Here is a 21,337-nt window from a genome sequence, read left to right as displayed (position 1 = left end):
CTAGAAATGGCTATTATATTATGATCCCTACATCCTATGGATTTGGATACTGCTTTAAAGCAAATTGTATTTGTGCAGCGTTAGTAAAGATGTGATCAATACATGGTGATGATTTCATTTCTGTGCTGTTTGTAAATACCCTTGTAGGTTGACTGACAACCTGAACCATGTTGCAGGCACTGGTTACAGTTTGTATTTTTTTCTTGAGTGGGCAGCTTGATGAGAGCCAGTCAATATTTAAATTACCCAGAAAATATACTTCTCTGTATTTCTATTTTTCTATTTGTAATAAATGTGAAAACATTTTAAAAAAAACTTGTTTTCACTTTGTCATTATGAGGTAATGTGTGTAGATTGACAAGGAACATTTGTTATTTAATCAATTTTAGAATTAGGCTGTAACGTAACAAAATGTAGAAAAAGTCAAAGGGTCTGAATAATTTCCGAATGTACTGTATATAACCACAGTTTTGTTGATACATAATGGAGCTATAATAATGGTAAGCGCATGCGCCTCGTGCATCTTTCCCACTCACCATTATTTACGATTCACTCATGATTATCTGTAGTCATGGTAGTATCCACATTAATGTAGAAGTGTTCAACAACATATTCTTATATACAATAAAAGTGACTCCAAAATGACACAATACATTATTTACCATTCATTTCTATCAGGCACTACATAATTCCGAAACACAACCAAAACAAACTGCAAATGCATCCAACAAGTTTGTAGTCACAAGTTTGATGTAGTCATTGCATGCTAGGAATATGGGAACAAATGCTAAACCTTTGACTAAACTTTTATACGCTATAAATGAATTTGTCCAAATACTCACAACAGCTTCAAATGGGGGGACTAGATACATCAAGCAGGGCGGCAGGTAGCCTAGTGGTTAGAGCGTTGGACTAGTAACCAAAAGGTTGCAAGATCGAATCCCCGAGATGACTAGGTAAAACTCTGTTGTTCTGCCTCTGAACAAGGCAGTTAACCCAATGTTCCTAGGCTGTTATTGAAAATAAGTGTTCTTAACTGACTTGCCTAGTTAAAAAAAAGTGCATTCACTTCTAAATGGTTAAACACATGTATGAACATCTCTTCAAATAAAAGGTGACATTCTGTACTGTCGCATCATTCAGTATATAACATTTGATCTAAAATGCTAGAGTATAGAGCCAAATGAACAGTTTTAGCTTTAGCTCAAAATAAATGCAGTACATAGGGGAGTGTACATAGAGGAGTATGGCTCTGGGCTAGCCCACATTGAGAGTGAGACCTACTTGAAGAACTGCTGGCTGGCGGTGGAGGAGTGTGAGCTGGTGTTCGGGTTTATGTGATCGGTGCAGTTGGGGGTGTTCCATGTGTTGTTGCAGCTCTGCCAGGGCAGCGGACTCTGGAAGGAGCTGAACAGGTAGTACAGACCCCATGTGATGATGATGTTGTAGTAAGTACACATGATGAAGGAGATGGCCACAGTCGCCAGGCCCACTCCTAAGGGACGGGCAAATAACATTGTCACCTCTGTCATTTACAACTTACATGAATCTTAAAATACTTAGTTAGTTACAACCTTATGCATAGTGAGTGAGTCAGCAAAATGTTTATGACCCTGTTGGACACCAGTGCCATTTCATAGGTTTATGTTTGACTGACGGTTTTAGTTTGACTATGTAAAAACGCGACACTAAAATTATGCTCCAGTAGAGGGGGGGACAGATACTGTATGCTTCAGTACCTTTGAGTAGCGGGCAGGCTTTAGCCAGGGCATGAACAGGCCCTCTTCTCATGTACTGTCCCAGAATCAGCTCCATGTAGAGCAGAGGAATTCCCATCACCAGCAGCATCAGCAGGTAGGGAACCAGGAATGCACCTGACCAGGACATAAAGCAGCAATATATCAGTTACACAGTAACTTTAGTGGGACTGAAGTATGTTTCTTGAAATTGCCTAGAGGGATAGGATTGAGGTTGCATATTTAAAAAAAAAAATGTTACCCCCTCTTTCATGATATCCAATTGCAATCCAATTACAAACTTGTCTCATTGCTGCAACTCCCCAACAGACTCGGGAGAGGCGATGTCATCTGTCCTCCAAAACAATAAAGTCATTCACCCCCCCCCCCCAGCCAAACTCATTGCCTCCAAAACATGACCTGCCCAGCTGTGCTTCTTAACACCTGCTCACTTAACCCAGAAGCCAGCTTCACCAATGTGTCGGAGGAAACAACATTCAACTAAACAGTGAAGTCAGCTTACAGGCACCCGGCCCACCACATGGAGTTGCTAGAGCGTGATGAGCCAAGTAAAGCCCCTCAGCCAAACCCTACCCTAACCTGGATGACTCTGGGCCAATTGTGCACCACCCTACGGGACTCACAGTCACAGCCGGTTGTAACACAGCCTGGGATCGAACCCCAGGGCTGAAGTGATTCCACAACACTGCAATGCAGTGCTTTAGACCGCTGCGCCACTTGGGAGGCCATATTATTTTATTTTAAACTAGAATTTGAACATATACCCACCCTTCTCATCATTGAAAACAGGGAGACATGGAAATGTTTTGACTAGCGTGTCAACGTGTCCCCAAGTTATATTTTCACAGCAAGTTTAACATTGCCATGCGTTGGTGAGTCAGTGGTGCATATCTGACCTCGTCTAATCTTTAATAAAGTCATTCACCCCCCCCTCCCCCCCACAACTCATTGCCTCTCACGTGCGGAATGAACTGTGCTTTATAACTTCCAGACGAGGAGTTAGGTTGTGTTTTTGTAGCTGTGTATAGAAAGGTCAATTGCTTGTTAGGTTCTCAGTGCTCAAGGTAATTTTAATTGAAACATTACATGTTGTTGTTATGACATTCTGAATTAATTCTGATCATTGGACAAAATGTAATACCTGGTAAAATTCGTAATTCTCTCTCCATGATAACTACAACTCAATAAAATCGTATTCATAACCAATGACAGTGACAAGTGGCATGTCATTATGGCATTATTCAAGTATCTCACAATAAAATGTGGTGGATCATCATCTTATGTCATAGTACAAAAAACTCTACTCTAAGATTATGCTTTCCTCCACAGTACTAACCATTAATATCACCCTGACATTTTCTATCAACATGACAACAGAAAACATGCTATCATATACCCAGACAAATGTAAAACTTTCATTCACAAACATATGTATTCTCAACAATATAAATTAATAAGGTGACGTAAGTCTGGTTATGCTATATAGTCATTGGGTTTTAGTCTTCTATCAGGGCTGACTCATCAGAAATTTCCTCTCACCTCCTCCACTCCTGTAGCACAGATAAGGGAACCGCCATATGTTCCCCAGCCCCACAGCACAGCCGATCCCAGCCAGGGTGAACTCTATCTGCCTGTTCCATGTGGGCCTGCCTGGCTCCTGATCCATCTTGCCTTGGTCCAGCTCCATCTCCAAGGTTGGGTCTTTCTGTCTGTGTCTTCTCTGTGACTTGACTGACTGGGCCCAAACTTTCATGGGAGGCTTGGTTAGAAATAAATGAAAGACAGTCACATAATCGTCTTTTATGACTCATTAATGATTAGCTGAGTGCAAAGGAACTACTGTAAGGTAAAACGTATATTTCCCTAAGTTTCCCAGCAGTGCCATTCAAATAGTTCAACATGCCAAGTGAATTTCCACTCAGAACATTGTGAGTGTACATATTGTATAAAGAAACTCCCCTTTTAGGAAGCTAATTTTAATAATTGTGGGTCAGTGTGTACTAGTGTTTTAAAAGGTTCCATGAAATGCATCCAAACATGTTGTGACATTCTGCTAAACATTGTATAACACATGGAACGAACAGGCTTTGTCATTTTATATTTATAGTTCAGATATGATATAACTCTACTAGAGTGGTAATGGTAAGCCTATGATATTAAGCTATACAAGAATGCAAGCTTGTCCTTCAAAAGGTCCATTACTGGCAATTTGTTTCTGATAACTGCAGTAAACAATATGGTTTTCTTTGATAACAAATGTCAACAGGGCAGGCAAAGGTTAACCAGGACTCTGCTTTTCCTGTGTCATTATTATGCAAGCTGTCAACATATCTCTATAGCCTACATATAACAGCCTACAGTGCAATCGTAAAATATTCAGACCCTTTGACTTCTTCCACATTTTGTTACGTTACAGCCTTATTCTAAAATGGATTACATTTGATATTTTCCTCCTCATCAATCTACACACAATATCCCATAATGACAAAGCAAAAACAGGTTTAGACATTTTTGAAAATTCATAAAAAATAAAAAAACTGAAATAACTTATTTACATAAGTATTCAGACCCTTTGCTATGAGACTCAAAATTGAGCTCAGGTGCATCTTGTTTCCATTGATCATCCTTTAGATGTTTCTACAAGTTGATTGGAGTCCACCTGTGGTAAATTCAATTGACTGGACATGATTTGGAAAGGTAAACACCTGTCTATATTAGGTCCAATAGTTGACGGTGCATGTCAGAGCATAAACCAAGCCATGAGGGTGAAGGAATTGTCCGTGGAGCTCCGAGACATGATTGTATTAAGGCACAGATCTGGGGAAGTGGTACCAAAACACTTCTGCAGCATTGACAGTCCCCAAGAACCCAGTGGCCTCCATCATTCTTAAATAGAAGAAGTTTGGAACCACCAAGACTCTTCCAAGAGCTGGGCAATCGGGGGAGAATTACCTTGGTCAGGGAGGTGACCAAGAACTCAATGGTCACGCTGACAGAGCTCCAGGGATCATCTGTGGAGATGGGAGAATCTTCCAGAAGGACAAACATCTCTGCAGCACTCCATGAATTAGGCCTTTATGGTAGAGTGGCCAGACAGAAGCCACTCCTCAGTAAAAGGCACATAAAGGACTCTCAGACCATGAGAAACAAGATTATCTGGTCTGATAAAACCAGGATTGAACTCTTTAGCCTGGATGCCCTGAGTCACGTCCTGAGTCTGCACGCCAGTCAGACATCTTTGTCCTGTCGTGTCCCTTGTATATATCGTTTTTTACGTATTTTTCTTTGCATATCTTTTTTTATATTTTGCTAAAACCTCAACATCTAAATATTCTCATGCAACCCGCCTCACCCAATGTAGCGTGGATCTGCTTTAATTTTCTCTAAAGTATCTATATTTACGTCGGATCTGGAATCCCTCAACTGAAGCTAGCCAGCTAACTACCAGCTATCAGTCAGCAAACCATTGCCAGCGGTCATCAGCGAACCTTCAGCTCGAATAGCTCTCGCCAGTTCGAACAACGTGACTCTAACCAGAGCATAACGGACCTATTATTTTTATCCCCGGATTCCCACTGCAAACTGAACATTTTCATCTGGATCTTCACAACTAGCTAACCGCAACCCTGGATGACTACTCCTGGCTAGCGTTTCCATCCACTTAGCTTGAAGCTAGCCCGGCCAGAGCTCCTGTGCTACCACCGAAGCATACTCCTGGGCTACAATATTTGGACCCCTTCTACAGCCGGTACGTGGCATGGAACCCTGCAGATCCCCTACGACTGGAATACAGACTGGAATACCGACATAATCTGCCCGAGGACTCCAACTGGCAGCAGGCGCGACACCCGCTGAAGGCCCATTATGCTAACCAGCTAGGCCTGCTAGCTACCTAGAGATACTTGGAACCCCACTAATTCCACAACCGGTCTATCGACTTCACCGCATGAAGAGGCAAAAACAGACTTAACCCCATCGAGACACCCCCCAAAGGCTAACTTTCTAGCCCCTGCTATCTGCTTGCTTGCTAACCCGGCCTGCTAACTGCTAGCCTGCCCCGGTCTACTAACTGCTATGCTTTGTTGCGAAATAGGAAGATGATTCTATATTTAATTTTGGATTGGAGATGCTTAATGAGAGTCTGGAAGGAGAGTTTACAGTCTAACCAGACACCTAAGAATTTGTAGTTGTCCACATATTCTAACTCAGAACTGTCCAGAGTAGTGATGCTGGACAGGCGGGCAAGTGCGAGCAGCGATTGGTTGAAGAGCATGCATTTAGTTTAGTTTGCATTTAACCCCCTACTTTGGGCAATTTCCGCCTGAAGACATACCCAAATCTAACAGCCTGTAGCTCAGGCACAGAACCAAGGATATGCATATTCTTGGTACCATTTGAAAGAAAACACTCTGAAGTTTGTGTAAATGTGAATTTAATGTTGGAGAATATAGCACAATAGATCTGGTTTAGATAAAACAATGAAAAAAAAACATGTTTTTTAAATTTATTTCATCATCTTTAAAATGAACAAGATAAAACAAACATTCAGATAGGATGATGGAGACAATTTCAGTGAAACATATAAGAGGGCAACAGTACTTGTGCAAAGTTTCAGAATGATAACTTCCAAAATGAGTGTGCTACATGACTTCATTTCATGAAGTCAACCAGGTGTCCCACACAAGTAGCCCAAATGTACCCAAGTGACCAAATTGGTGAAGGTATACATTTTGAAACAATTAACTATATACAAAATACCAAAATGGTATTCTAACACCCCCCCCCCCAAAGAAATTGAGAAAAATAAATGAAAAAAAAACAAAACAAAGGAAAAATAAATAATTTATTTAAAAAATATATATATATAAATATACACACACACATTTACAAAATAACATGGGTAACTATTTTGTGGAAGGACCACCAGAGGGCAGGCTGGGCTCATGGATAGTAGCCCAACAAGGCATGGGAGACAAGGTAACGAGGCAATTAAGCACAGCTGACGGTACTAATGACATACTCTCCTTCCCCTATAAGAGAGAAAATGGAACCAGCAGAGAAGGGGGGGGAAACTATCTCTGGAAGATGGCCGAGAGAGAGGAGCTATCCAGGAAGAAACACTAAGACGGTGACAATCCCGTGACTTTTTGTTGTAGTTTAAAGATAATCCTATTGTGTTCCTGTTTCATCTGGAGAAGAAGATGTATGTTTTTCCGTGGAAGATTTTCATTTGGTTATGTTGGAGTGTTTGTGTTGACCAAATGCCCTCAATAGAGAACTGTGTTCAATCAAGAAAACCTACTCCTGACTCGTTTATTCCACCTTCCCGCTTTAGAGTGACGCCCAATTACTTTGTCCGCTCACATTGGTGGAGAATGCGGGCATTAGGTGGACGAGTGACACAAGGATAAGTGAGTAAATCAAGATTCTTCCAGTAGACCCGGAGGAACCATTCAAGAACGATGGATAACGCCCTACTACAACAATTGATCACGGCACAGCAGACAACCATAGAACTCCTGCAACAACAGCTGAGCCGACTAGAAGAACCTAGAGTTAAGCCAAGAGCGGCTGCTCACGCCATCTTACCTCATCTCTCCAAGGAGGATGATATTGAGGCCTTCCTCATGACCTTCGAAAGGATGGCCACCGTGGAAGAGTGGCCGCCCACAGAATGGGCGAGCGCATTAGCCCCTCTTTTGACCGGGGTGGCTCAGGAAGCCTATTTTGACCTGGATTCCCGCGAAGCTGCGGACTATGGGCGACTAAAAACCGAGATCCTGTCCCGGTACCAGCTGACTGCCAGAGATAGGGCTGTAAAGTTCCAGCAATGGACCTATACAGCTGATCAACCCGTCCGTGCCCAGATCTTCGCATTAATACGACTGACGAAACAGTGGCTAGAACCTGGAAAGGGAGTAGGACATGTGATAGAGACACTCGTAGTGGACAAGATATTGAGAGAATTACCCAGTGACTTAAAAAGGGTTGTGGGGCAAGCCAACCCGTTGTCAGCCGACGACATAGCCCAGGCGGTGGAAACATATCGGTCTACAGGGGAGTTGTTAAAAAGTGACAAGGAGGAACGGAAGGAGTCTTCCAATCCCGTACCACGACTCACTCCGGTGCGCCCGCCACCGAAACGTCCAAGCCCCCCCCCCCCGGAGGTGGGAGAAGTCAGCCACCACACAGCAGGGTCGGTGTTATAAATGTCAGTCTCCCGAACATTATGCCCCACAATGTCCTAGCAAGGATGAGCCCATGGTCACGGAGTCATCACTGCCTACCCCCACACATCCCGTTTTGAGGGGGCAGGATCAACACTGTTGGTTAGCAGAGATAGCTCCAGCCTCAGAGATTCCGGTTCGAGTCGAAGGACAAGATGTGGTAGCTATTCTAGACTCGGGAAGTATGGTTACGTTAGTAGAGGAGCGGATGGTGACCTCCGCAACACTGCTACCAGACAAAGTAGCCGTATCCTGTATCCATGGAGACACCCACGATTACCCCACTGTGAATCTGCTTATTCTCACTCCAAAAGGAAGGTGTACACGTCAGGGCAGGGAAAATGCCCCAGCTGAAGGTGCCTTTAATGATCGGGAGAGTCTGTCCCTTATAAAAGGAGCTTCGACAGATGACGTTATGCACGGGAAGAAGGGGGACAGGAAAGAAGAGAAAATCCAAGCCCGAAGTAGTAGTCCTACAAGGAGACGTAGCCGCGTCCTCGTCCTCTGCAGCAGAGGAAGAAATAGCGACCCAACGTTTACGACAGATATTCCAGGAAACCACCGATGAAGACACGTGAAGGGTTATACACAACGCAGGAAGGAAGGAGCAACCAGGCGCTAAGGGATATATTTGAAGCTCCATCCGAGGGGGGAACCTGGAAGGGATTCTCCTCGGTCACCCCTGATGGGGATGGGGACAACCTCCACATCCCTCTACCGAGGTCGACCTGCCCCAAGAATTAAAGGGACAGTTCGGCACCTCGCAGCATAGAGACCCAGACCTAAGGGAGCCCATGAGGAAGGTGAAGGTGATCGACGGGAGGAACGTCAACGGATCAGGTGAGCCCCCTCTTCCTTACTATGCAATCAGGTGGGGTCTCTTATACTGGGTCGTACGACGAAGGGGGGAAAACCATGAATTACTAATGGTGCCTAGACCATACAGGGATACAGTTCTACAGTTAGCCCATTCCCACGTCCTAGGAGGACACCTGACACAAGACAAGACTATTGACAGAATCATGCAGAGATTCTATTGGCCCCGGGTCACCCGGGATGTGGCCAGGTATTGTAGGACGTGTGATCAATGTCAACGTACAGCGCCACGGCCACACCTACGTAACCCTTTGATTCCTCTTCCCATCATAGAGACTCCCTTTGAACACATAGCTATGGACCTTGTAGGACCCCTCCCAAAATCCGCCAGAGGACACGAGTACATCCTAGTGGTTATAGATTACGCTACCAAGTTCCCGGAGGCCATACCCCTGCGTAACATGTCGTCAAAGGGAATTGCCAAGGAGTTATTCCTGATGTTCTCTCGTGTGGGCCTCCCCAAGACGATCTTAACCGATCAAGGAACCCCGTTCATGTCCCGGTTGATGAAGGACTTGTGTCGGTTATATCAGGTTCAACAGATACGTACAAGCATATTCCACTCTCAAACAGACGGGTTGTGGGAACGGTTGAACAAAACGATTAAAAGCATGTTGAGAAGAGTGGTGTCCCGAGACAGGGAAAAACTGGGACATGCTTCTCCCACACTTAATGTTTGCCCTGCGAGAAGTACCCCAGGCATCCACTGGATTCTCTCCGTTTGAATTGCTCTATGGCAGACCCTGTCGAGGAATCCTCGACTTAGCCAAGGAGACCTGGGAGACCCAACCATGCCCCTTTCGATCCACAGTAGAACACGTTACCCTGATGAGAGACCGCCTGTCAGCAGTGTGGCCCATAGTCAAGGAGCATATGGAGAAGGCCCAAAGGACCCAAGGCCGGGCCTATGATAAGTCCGCGACTCCCCGTGAGTTCACCGTGGGAGAGAAAGTGATGGTGCTTGTGCCCACGGCCGAACATCGCTTGCTGGCGCAGTGGAGGGGGCCCTACGAGGTAATGAAAAGGGTCTCACCGGTCAATTACCTCATCAAGCAACCTGACAGGAGGAAGAAGGTCCAACTCTATCACATAAACCTGCTGAAGACGTACCATGGACGAGAAGAGGAGGTGGCTTTGATGGCCCTGGAGGGCAAAGGAAAAGAGGAGGCTCTACCACAGGTGCGCCGTGGCCAAACTCTCCTACCGGAGCAGTCAAGACAGCTAGACAAGCTGATTATGAACTTCGGTTGAATATTCTCTCCATTCCCAGGACAAACAGATGTCCTGTTCCACCATATCCACACTGAACCCAGCAAGAAGGTGCATATCCGCCCTTACAGGATTCCTGACGCTCGCCAAGTCATCGCTAAGAAAGAGGTGAGGGAGATGTTGAGGATGGGCGTGATCGAGCCATCGACGAGTGAGTGGTCCAGTCCCATAGTCCTGGTCCCCAAATCCGATGGTAGTATGAGACTCTGCAACGACTTTAGGGGCGTGAATGCCATCTCTACATTCGATGCGTATCCCATGCCCCGCGTGGATGAACTCTTGGAGCGCTTAGGAAAGGCCAAGTTCATCACTACCCTGGATTTGACGAAGGGATATTGGATCGCCCAAGACTGCCTTCGCCACCCCAGAGCGGCTTTTCCAGTATGTGAGGATGCCCTTCGGACTGCATGGTGCCGCTGCAACTTTCCAACGCCTCATGGATGCCGTTCTACGGCCCCATCAAGAGTATGCAGCGGCGTACATAGACGATGTGGTCATCCACAGCGAGGACTGGGATAGTCACCTCCTGCGATTACGGGCAGTGCTCGTGAGTTTGGAAGCCACAGGGTTGACAGCCAATCCAAATAAATGCTGCCTGGGCCTGTCCGAAGCGGAATACCTGGGGTACACCGTGGGGAATGGGAAAATACGCCCACAGGCAGAGAAGACCAGGTCAATTCGTGACTGGCCTCAACCCCGGACCAAGCGAGACGGTCGGGATAACAGGATATTATCGCCGTTTTATCCCGGGATACGCAACCATTGCCAACCCCCTCACAAACCTCATTAGTAAAAACCTGCCAAACCAGGTAGAGTGGAAAGATGAGACAGAAGAGGCCTTTCAATTGCTAAAAGATGGCCTGTGTTCTGATCCCGTTCTACAGGCTCCGGACTTCTCACAAGAGTTCATTGTGCAGGTCGACGCCTCGGGTAAAGGGCTCGGGGCCGTACTAGCTCAGGGTAAAGGTGAAGCAGAGAAGCCAATTCTCTTCATTAGTAGGCGATCGGGAACAGAGGTATGCGACCGTAGAAAAAGAGGCCTTAGCCATCAAGTGGGCCCTCGATTATCTCCGGTACTACCTACTGGGTCGGAGGTTTGCATTAGTTAATGACCATGCGCCCCTCACGTGGATGGCTGGTAAGAGAAACAATAACAGAATAGCCAGATGGTTTTTGTCTTTACAACCGTTCTCTTTCCATGTCATCCACAGGGCCGGATCGAGGAACGGGAATGCAGACGCGCTGTCCCGACGCGACCAAGAGGGTGCGTCTGGCGCCCGACCCTCCGGTTCGGTCCTGGGGGGGAAGGTATGTGGAAGGACCACCAGAGGGCAGGCTGGGCTCATGGATAGTAGCCCAACAAGGCATGGGAGACAAGGTAACCAGAGGCAATTAAGCACAGCTGACGGTACTAATGACATACTCTCCTTCCCCTATAAGAGAGAAAATGGAACCAGCAGAGAAGGGGGGGGGGAAACTATCTCTGGAAGATGGCCGAGAGAGAGGAGCTATCCAGGAAGAAACACTAAGACGGTGACAATCCCGTGACTTTTTGTTGTAGTTTAAAGATAATCCTATTGTGTTCCTGTTTCATCTGGAGAAGAAGATGTATGTTTTTCCTTGGAAGATTTTCATTTGGTTATGTTGGAGTGTTTGTGTTGACCAAATGCCCTCAATAGAGAACTGTGTTCAATCAAGAAAACCTACTCCTGACTCGTTTATTCCACTTTCCCGCTTTAGAGTGACGCCCAATTACTTGGTCCGCTCACAATTTACACACTTTCAATATTTGGAAGATCCTCAGTCCTCTATCAAATCAAATCAATTCATATAGCCCCAGCCTAAAACCCCAAACAGCAAGCAATGCAGGTGTAGAAGCACAGTGGCTAGGAAAAACTCCCTGGAAAGGAAAAAACCTAGGAAGAAACCTAGAGAGGAACCAGGCTATGAGGGGTGGCCAGTCCTCTTCTGGCTGTGCTGGGTGGAGATCAGTGGTTGTAGAGGGTGCAACAGGACAGCACTTCAAGAGTGAAAATGAACAGTTTAGGGTTCCATACCCACAGGCAGAACAGTTGAAACTAGAACAGCAGCAAGGCCAGGTGGACTGGGGACAGCAAGGAGTCATCATGGCAGGTAGTCCTGAAGCATGGTCTAAGGGCTCAGGTCCTCCGAGAGAAAGAGAGAGCAGACTTAAATTCACACAAGACATAAGACAGGAAAAGTACTCCAGATATAACATACTGACCCTAGCCCCCACCCACTTTGCCATATAACCCCACCAACTTTGCCAAAACTCTAGACAATATTCTGCTGCTGATGCCAGATGCCATAGCAGTCTCTTTCTGATGTAAAGCAGAGGGTCACTGAGCATGTGGTGCATGTGATGGGATGACTTTATCTTGCAAACACAGCAACGCCTCCATGCTGTGCCCTTTTGGCCCTTAGGCACATCCATGCCTGCACAAATATATTTGGGCAGATGAACACTTGTGGCAGGAGCAGAAGGGACAGGGCTTGGTGCAGTGGTGCTGTAGCCAGCAAGCTCCTTGATGCTCCCTCTAATGTAGACTGATTGGGGGAAGCATGCTGGCTGTGTTGAGATGTATGGGTTTGCATTCTACACAATACCATTTTATATTAAATGAAATGGGTAAAGTACACGTTAGCTAGTCATTGTGAGTGAGGGTCTGTTTGTTTGTATGAGAATGACCATAGCCTATGCCTGTGTGTGTATATACAGTGGGGCAAAAAAATATTTAGTCAGCCAGCAATTGTGAAAGTTCTCCCACTTAAAAAGATGAGAGGGGGGGACAAAATGGCGCCGTAGAGAGAACACGGTGTTTCAGCGAGCTCTCGTGGCATTCGCAAATTTATATTTTTACATTAATCTCCTAGCTTGAAAAAGTGGTAGAATTGGCTAAATAAGTTTACCTTATGAGTCTTGAAGGCTATTTCGCAAAAATCTCCGACAACATGCACAATAGAACTACTAAGAAGTCGACCAAAACCACCACCCCTGTGGATGTGCATGAGGAGCTAGCTAACGTTAGCGAAGCTAACACCATTCCAGGCACAATGGACCTTGTGATTCAAAAGATGACTGATAACATTACTAAAGTGATCGATGCTAAGATAAGAACGGTCTTGGAAGCAATAGCAGGCCATTCAGCTGAAATACAGAGGGTTGTGAAACTTGAGGCGGAAGGAAGAATTGCTGCAGTGGAAACTTCAACTACATCTATGGATGCTAAGATAAAAGCACTTGAGAAACAGGTGCGCGAAATGGCGGAGCACATTGACGACTTGGATAATCGAGGATGCAGATGCAATATTCGTGTTGTGGGACTTCTGAAGGGACACGTTCAGTAAAATTCTTTGAGGAATGGATCCCTGGCTCCCTACAAATGGACACTAAGGCTGGTCGTGTGAAGCTGGACAGAGCCCATCTCTCTCAAGCACCGATACCCGGTCCCAATCAGAGCCCACGGCCGGTGGTTGTAAAGTTCTACAACTTCACCGACAAGTAGCGCGTCATGGACGCGGCTAGAAACATCGGCTCTGATGGTAGTCAACGTAAAAGTCCAAAGGTCTCATTCTTCAATGATTATTCCACTGCGGTTGTACGAAGACGCAAAGCGTTTGATGAGGCGAAGGCTCGACTCAGGAGAATGAAGATGGACTACACACTGTTGTACCCGGCCACATTGAAGATTATGGTCAACCTAAAAAGCTCTACACACCTGAAGAGGCGGCCTCGTTTATTGACTCTGTCGGGTAAATAACTTTAAGCTGCACCTCCACAGCATTGGATAACTTTGTTTATTTTTGGTTGAATCTGATCATGAAACAGTGGTGTGATTCCTCACGTACTCCGGCTCAGTAATATTCATATCTTTATTATTTTTCTTGCTAAAGTAATAGCCGCTATAGCTCAGGCTGAGATATGTGTGAATCCATATTGGTGCCCAGGCTTGGTTTTAGGTGGAAGAGCCTCAATCTTCTTCTATTGATTTTCTTTTCCATACATATAAAGGATGAGGCTATTGAGCGGCAATGCGGACTTAAGAGTCTACATTGGAGAGTTGAAATCCCCTGCATGTTAGCTAGTGGGAAAACCCCCTTTTGGATCTTTACATGTTTAATTTTTGGGTTTAGTATAGTTCGAGTTCAGGGTTCATATCGTTTGTTTATGCTCGGTGAGATAGAGGAGAGTTCAACACATGGAAAAAGGTACCACCCCACTTTTACAGTAGGATCCAGTCTGGATATTGAATGGTCAAAATACAACGGCAGGTAACGGACTGCATGTATGTACATGGAACATTAGAGGGAGCCATAACCCCATTAAAAGGAAGAAGGTACTGTCTTTTTGGAAATAATTTAATATTCATATTGCCCTGTTGCAAGAAACTCATTTGGATGATAAGGAGCACCTGAAATTACAACAAGGGGGGTTTGGTCAAGTGTTTTTCTTATCGTTTACATCCAGAAGTAGAGGTGTAGTAATTCTGGTGAAAAATAACTTACCACTTAAGGTCTTGAATTGTGTGAAAGATACATTTGGTCGCTTTGTTATAATTAATGGTACTTTACAAGGGCAGAACATTTCCATAATGAATATTTACTTCCCCCCCTGCTCACCCCCCTGATTTCCTCACTAAGGTATTTCTAGACTTTTCAGAATTAAACTCAGACACTACAGTGGTTGGAGGAGATTTTTTAACTGCTTGTTGAACCCCCTTATTGATACATTTCCCAGCGGTATAGCTTCACTCTCTCCTCAAGCTATGTCACTTAAAGCTATTTGTGATGATCTGGGGTATGCGGATGTCTGGAGAGCTTTTCATCCCTCCAACAGAGAGTTCACTTTTTTCTCTGCACCTCGTGGATGTCAGACTAGAATAGATTATTTTTTATGCCCAGGACGTCTTTGCAGTCTGTTTTATCCGCTAGGATAGGAAGCATAGTCATATCTGATCATGCTGAGGTGATCCTGGACATAACTCAATGGGGCATTCAATCGGTCAAGACATTGGAGGTTGAACACAACCATTCTTAAAGACAATACATTCACATCATATTTTATTAGAGTTTAAAGCATTTCTCTTTTTTAACTCTCAATCAACAGATAACCCCTCGCTCCTTTAGGAAACCTGTAAAGCGTATGCCAGGGGTCTGATTATGTCATACACAGCTACTAAGAGACGGAAAAAGCGTGAAAAGCAAAATAATGTTAGAGGGTGACTACATTAAAATGCCCACTCCTGCCCTATTAAAGGAAATATCAGTCATTAGATCAACGTTAGACTCTCTCCTAACACAGGACGCTGAAAAGAAAATGAGATTTGTCAGGCAAAAGCTATATCAAATCAAATCAAAATCAAATCAAATTTATTTATATAGCCCTTCGTACATCAGCTGATATCTCAAAGTGCTGTACAGAAACCCAGCCTAAAACCCCAAACAGCAAGCAATGCAGGTGGAGAAGCACAGTGGCTAGGAAAAACTCCCTAGAAAGGCCAATACCTAGGAAGAAACCTAGAGAGGAACCAGGCTATGTGGGGTGGCCAGTCCTCTTCTGGCTGTGCCGGGTGGAGATTATAACAGAACATGGTCAAGATGTTCAATGTTCATAAATGACCAGCATGGTCGAATAATAATAAGGCAGAACAGTTGAAACTAGAGCAGCAGCACAGTCAGGTGGAAGTTGAAACTGGAGCAGCAGCATGGCCAGGTAGACTGGGGACAGCAAGGAGTCATCATGTCAGGTAGTCCTGGGGCATGGTCCTAGGGCTCAGGTCAGTTGAAACTGGAACAGCAGCATGGCCAGGTGGACTGGGGACAGCAAGGAGTCATCATGTCAGGTAGTCCTGGGGCATGGTCCTAGGGCTCAGGTCCTCCGAGAGAGAGAAAGAAAGAGAGAAGGAGAGAATTAGAGAACGCACACTTAGATTCACACAGGACACCGAATAGGACAGGAGAAGTACTCCAGATATAACAAACTGACCCCAGCCCCCCGACACATAAACTACTGCAGCATAAATACTGGAGGCTGAGACAGGAGGGGTCAGGAGACACTGTGGCCCCATCCGAGGACACCCCCGGACAGGGCCAAACAGGAAGGATATAACCCCACCCACTTTGCCAAAGCACAGCCCCCACACCACTAGAGGGATATCTTCAACCACCAACCTACCATCCTGAGACAAGGCTGAGTATAGCCCACAAAGATCTCCGCCACGGCACAACCCAAGGGGGGGGGGGCGCCAACCCAGACAGGATGACCACAACAGTGAATCAACCCACTCAGGTGACGCACCCCCTCCAGGGACAGCATGAGAGAGCCCCAGCAAGCCAGTGACTCAGCCCCTGTAATAGGGTTAGAGGCAGAGAATCCCAGTGGAAAGAGGGGAACCGGCCAGGCAGAGACAGCAAGGGCGGTTCGTTGCTCCAGAGCCTTTCCGTTCACCTTCCCACTCCTGGGCCAGACTACACTCAATCATATGACCCACTGAAGAGATGAGTCTTCAGTAAAGACTTAAAGGTTGAGACCGAGTTTGCGTCTCTGACATGGGTAGGCAGACCGTTCCATAAAAATGGAGCTCTATAGGAGAAAGCCCTGCCTCCAGCTGTTTGCTTAGAAATTCTAGGGACAATTAGGAGGCCTGCGTCTTGTGACCGTAGCGTACGTATAGGTATGTACGGCAGGACCAAATCAGAGAGATAGGTAGGAGCATGCCCATGTAATGCTTTGTAGGTTAGCAGTAAAACCTTGAAATCAGCCCTTGCTTTGACAGGAAGCCAGTGTAGAGAGGCTAGCACTGGAGTAATATGATCAAATTTTTTGGTTCTAGTCAGGATTCTAGCAGCCGTATTTAGCACTAACTGAAGTTTATTTAGTGCTTTATCCGGGTAGCCGGAAAATAGAGCATTGCAGTAGTCTAACCTAGAAGTGACAAAAGCATGGATTAATTTTTCTGCATCATTTTTGGACAGAAAGTTTCTGATTTTTGCAATGTTACGTAGATGGAAAAAAGCTGTCCTCGAAATGGTCTTGATATGTTCTTCAAAAGAGAGATCAGGGTCCAGAGTAACGCCGAGGTCCTTCACAGTTTTATTTGAGACGACTGTACAACCATTAAGATTAATTGTCAGATTCAACAGAAGATCTCTTTGTTTCTTGGGACCTAGAACAAGCATCTCTGTTTTGTCCGAGTTTAATAGTAGAAAGTTTGCAGCCATCCACTTCCTTATGTCTGAAACACATGCTTCTAGCGAGGGCAATTTTGGGGCTTCACCATGTTTCATTGAAATGTACAGCTGTGTGTCATCCGCATAGCAGTGAAAGTTTACATTATGTTTTCGAATAACATCCCCAAGAGGTAAAATATATAGTGAAAACAATAGTGGTCCTAAAACGGAACCTTGAGGAACACCGAAATTTACAGTTGATTTGTCAGAGGACAAACCATTCACAGAGACAAACTGATATCTTTCCGACAGATAAGATCTAAACCAGGCCAGAACATGTCCGTGTAGACCAATTTGGGTTTCCAATCTCTCCAAAAGAATGTGGTGATCGATGGTATCAAAAGCAGCACTAAGGTCTAGGAGCACGAGGACAGATGCAGAGCCTCGGTCCGATGCCATTAAAATGTCATTTACCACCTTCACAAGTGCCGTCTCAGTGCTATGATGGGGTCTAAAACCAGACTGAAGCATTTCGTATACATTGTTTGTCTTCAGGAAGGCAGTGAGTTGCTGCGCAACAGCCTTCTCTAAAATTTTTGAGAGGAATGGAAGATTCGATATAGGCCGATAGTTTTTTATATTTTCTGGATCAAGGTTTGGCTTTTTCAAGAGAGGCTTTATTACTGCCACTTTTAGTGAGTTTGGTACACATCCAGTGGATAGAGAGCCGTTTATTATGTTCAACATAGGAGGGCCAAGCACAGGAAGCAGCTCTTTCAGTAGTTTAGTTGGAATAGGGTCCAGTATGCAGCTTGAAGGTTTAGAGGCCGTGATTATTTTCATCATTGTGTCAAGAGATATAGTACTAAAACACTTGAGCGTCTCTCTTGATCCTAGGTCCTGGCAGAGTTGTGCAGACTCAGGACAACTGAGGTTTGGAGGAATACGCAGGTTTAAAGAGGAGTCCGTAATTTGCTTTCTAATAATCATAATCTTTTCCTCAAAGAAGTTCATGAATTTATCACTGCTAAAGTGAAAGTCATCCTCTCTTGGGGAATGCTGCTTTTTAGTTAGCTTTGCCACAGTATTAAAAAGGAATTTCGGATTGTTCTTATTTTCCTCAATTAAGTTAGAAAAATAGGATGATCGAGCAGCAGTAAGGGCTCTACGGTACTGCACGGTACCGTCCTTCCAAGCTAGTCGGAAGACTTCCAGTTTGGTGTGGCGCCATTTCCGTTCCAATTTTCTGGAAGCTTGCTTCAGAGCTCGGGTATTTTCTGTGTACCAGGGAGCTAGTTTCTTATGAGACATTTTTTTTGTTTTTAGGGGTGCAACTGCATCTAGGGTATTGCGCAAGGTTAGATTGAGATCCTCAGTTAGGTGGTTAACTGATTTTTGTCCTCTGGCGTCCTTGGGTAGGCAGAGGGAGTCTGGAAGGGCATCAAGGAATCTTTGTGTTGTCTGTGAATTTATAGCACGACTTTTGATGTTCCTTGGTTGGGGTCTAAGCAGATTATTTGTTGCAATTGCAAACGTAATAAAATGGTGGTCCGATAGTCCAGGATTATGAGGAAAAACATTAAGATCCACCACATTTATTCCATGGGACAAAACTAGGTCCAGCGTATGACTGTGACAGTGAGTGGGTCCAGAGACATGTTGGACAAAACCCACTGAGTCGATGATGGCTCTGAAAGCCTTTTGGAGTGGGTCTGTGGACTTTTCCATGTGAATATTAAAGTCACCAAAGATTAGAATATTATCTGCTATGACTACAAGGTCCGATAGGAATTCAGGGAACTCAGTGAGAAACGCTGTATATGGCCCAGGAGGCCTGTAAACAGTAGCTATAAAAAGTGATTGAGTAGGCTGCATAGATTTCATGACTAGAAGCTCAAAAGACGAAAATGTCATTTTTTTTTGTGTAAATTGAAATTTGCTATCGTAAATGTTAGCAACACCTCCGCCTTTGCGGGATGCACGGGGGATATGGTCACTAGTGTAGCCAGGAGGTGAGGCCTCATTTAAAACAGTAAATTCATCAGGCTTAAGCCATGTTTCAGTCAGGCCAATCACATCAAGATTATGATCAGTGATTAGTTCATTGACTATAATTGCCTTTGAAGTAAGGGATCTAACATTAAGTAGCCCTATTTTGAGATGTGAGGTATCATGATCTCTTTCAGTAATGACAGGAATGGAGGTGGTCTTTATCCTAGTGAGATTGCTAAGGCGAACACCGCCATGTTTAGTTTTGCCCAACCTAGGTCGAGGCACAGACACGGTCTCAATGGTGATAGCTGAGCTGACTACACTGACTGTGCTAATGGCAGACTCCACTATGCTGGCAGGCTGGCTAACAGCCTGCTGCCTGGCCTGCACCCTATTTCATTGTGGAGCTAGAGGAGTTAGAGCCCTGTCTATGTTGGTAGATAAGATGAGAGCACCCCTCCAGCTAGGATGGAGTCCGTCACTCCTCAGCAGGTCAGGCTTGGTCCTGTTTGTGGGTGAGTCCCAGAAAGAGGGCCAATTATCTACAAATTCTAACTTTTGGGAGGGGCAGAAAACAGTTTTCAACCAGCGATTGAGTTGTGAGACTCTGCTGTAGAGCTCATCACTCCCCCTAACTGGGAGGGGGCCAGAGACAATTACTCGATGCCGACACATCTTTCTAGCTGATATGCACGCAGAAGCTATGTTGCGCTTAGTGATTTCTGACTGTTTCATCCTAACATCGTTGGTGCCGACGTGGATAACAATATCTCTATACTCTCTACACTCGCCAGTTTTAGCTTTAGCCAGCACCATCTTCAGATTAGCCTTAACGTCGGTAGCCCTGCCCCCGGGTAAACAGTGTATGATCGCTGGATGATTCGCTTTAAGTCTAATACTGCGGGTAATGGAGTCGCCAATGACTAGAGTTTTCAATTTGTCAGAGCTAATGGTGGGAAGCTTCGGCGTCTCAGACCCCGTAACGGGAGGAGTAGAGACCAGAGAAGAATCGGCCTCTGACTCCGACCCGCTGCTTAATGGGGAAAACCGGTTGAAAGTTTCTGTCGGCTGAATGAGCGACACCGGTTGAGCGTTCCTACAGCATTTCCTTCCAGAAACCGTGAGAAAGTTGTCCGGCTGCGGGGACTGTGCCAGGGGATTTACACTACTATCTGTACTTACTGGTGCCACAGACGCTATTTCATCCTTTCCTACACTGAAATTACCCTTGCCTAACGATTGCGTCTGAAGCTGGGCTTGCAGCACAGCTATCCTCGCCGTAAGCCGAGTACAGCGGCTGCAATTAGAAGTCATCATGTTAATGTTACTACTTAGCTTCGGCTGTTGGAGGTCCTGACGAATCGTGTCCAGATAAAGCGTCCGGAGTGAAAAAGTTGAGGAAAAAATAAATAAATATATGAACGGTAATTAAAAAGTGAAAACCGTAAAGTTGTCAGGTAGCAAAACAGGTTAGCAACAAAACGCACAGCAACTCGAAAACAAGCCTGCAAGTTGTGACCGGAAATGACGATAAGCCAGGAAAGTACTTGGCATACCTAGCTAAAAAGAGAGCTGACTCTCAGTCAATTGCTACTATTACTGATTCTGATGGTAATAATTTATATGAAAATAAATTGATAAGTGACTAATTTAAGAAATTTTATACAAACCTTTATGCCTCAGAACTGCCAAAGGATGCACCCAAATTAATAGAGAACTTATTTTGTAAGATTGAGCTCCCTACTATCTCCGAAGAGCAGAGGTCCCTCCTTAATGCCCCTATTACCAAGGAAGAGATAATGTTCGCAATTAAGAATCTGCAAAATGGTAAGGCCCCAGGACCAGACGGGTTTTGTAGTGAGTTCTATAAAGAGTTCCATGGCCTGATCCTTGAGCCATTGCGTGATATGTTTAACCACTCATTTTCAAATGACCAACTCCCTCAAACGCTGAGAGAAGCCAACATTTAACTTATTCTCAAAAGGGGAAAATGTTCCGAGTCTTGTTCCTCGTACAAACCAATTT

The 21,337-nt window shown here is 45.0% G+C and overlaps 1 protein-coding gene and 1 long non-coding RNA gene across 2 annotated transcripts in view; one reads left to right on the top strand and one right to left on the bottom strand.

The window, feature by feature from the left end:
- The window catches only part of si:ch211-283g2.1 (sodium- and chloride-dependent GABA transporter ine), a 32,035-nt gene extending 28,470 nt beyond the window's left edge, over positions 1–3,565 (bottom strand). Inside the window, exons 1-3 of the mRNA XM_020485522.2 lie at positions 3,297–3,565; positions 1,740–1,874; positions 1,285–1,495 (exon numbers count right to left, since the gene is read on the bottom strand). Of these exons, the coding sequence (XP_020341111.1) occupies positions 1,285–1,495; positions 1,740–1,874; positions 3,297–3,510 (560 nt within the window). The 5' untranslated portion in view covers positions 3,511–3,565. The remainder of the gene's footprint in view (positions 1–1,284; positions 1,496–1,739; positions 1,875–3,296) is intronic.
- Positions 2,713–11,530, top strand: LOC116374386 (uncharacterized). The gene is made up of 3 exons (XR_004210295.1): positions 2,713–2,821; positions 3,314–3,451; positions 11,341–11,530. It is a non-coding gene; the product is annotated as an uncharacterized LOC116374386 (long non-coding RNA).
- The last annotated feature ends 9,807 nt before the right edge of the window (positions 11,531–21,337 follow it).

This window comes from Oncorhynchus kisutch, linkage group LG6, assembly GCF_002021735.2.
Source record: "Oncorhynchus kisutch isolate 150728-3 linkage group LG6, Okis_V2, whole genome shotgun sequence".
In the NCBI taxonomy this organism is placed as follows: domain Eukaryota; kingdom Metazoa; phylum Chordata; class Actinopteri; order Salmoniformes; family Salmonidae; genus Oncorhynchus; species Oncorhynchus kisutch.
The sequence above is the reverse complement of the archived record's forward strand: the minus strand, read 5'-3'. Positions and strand labels throughout refer to the sequence as shown.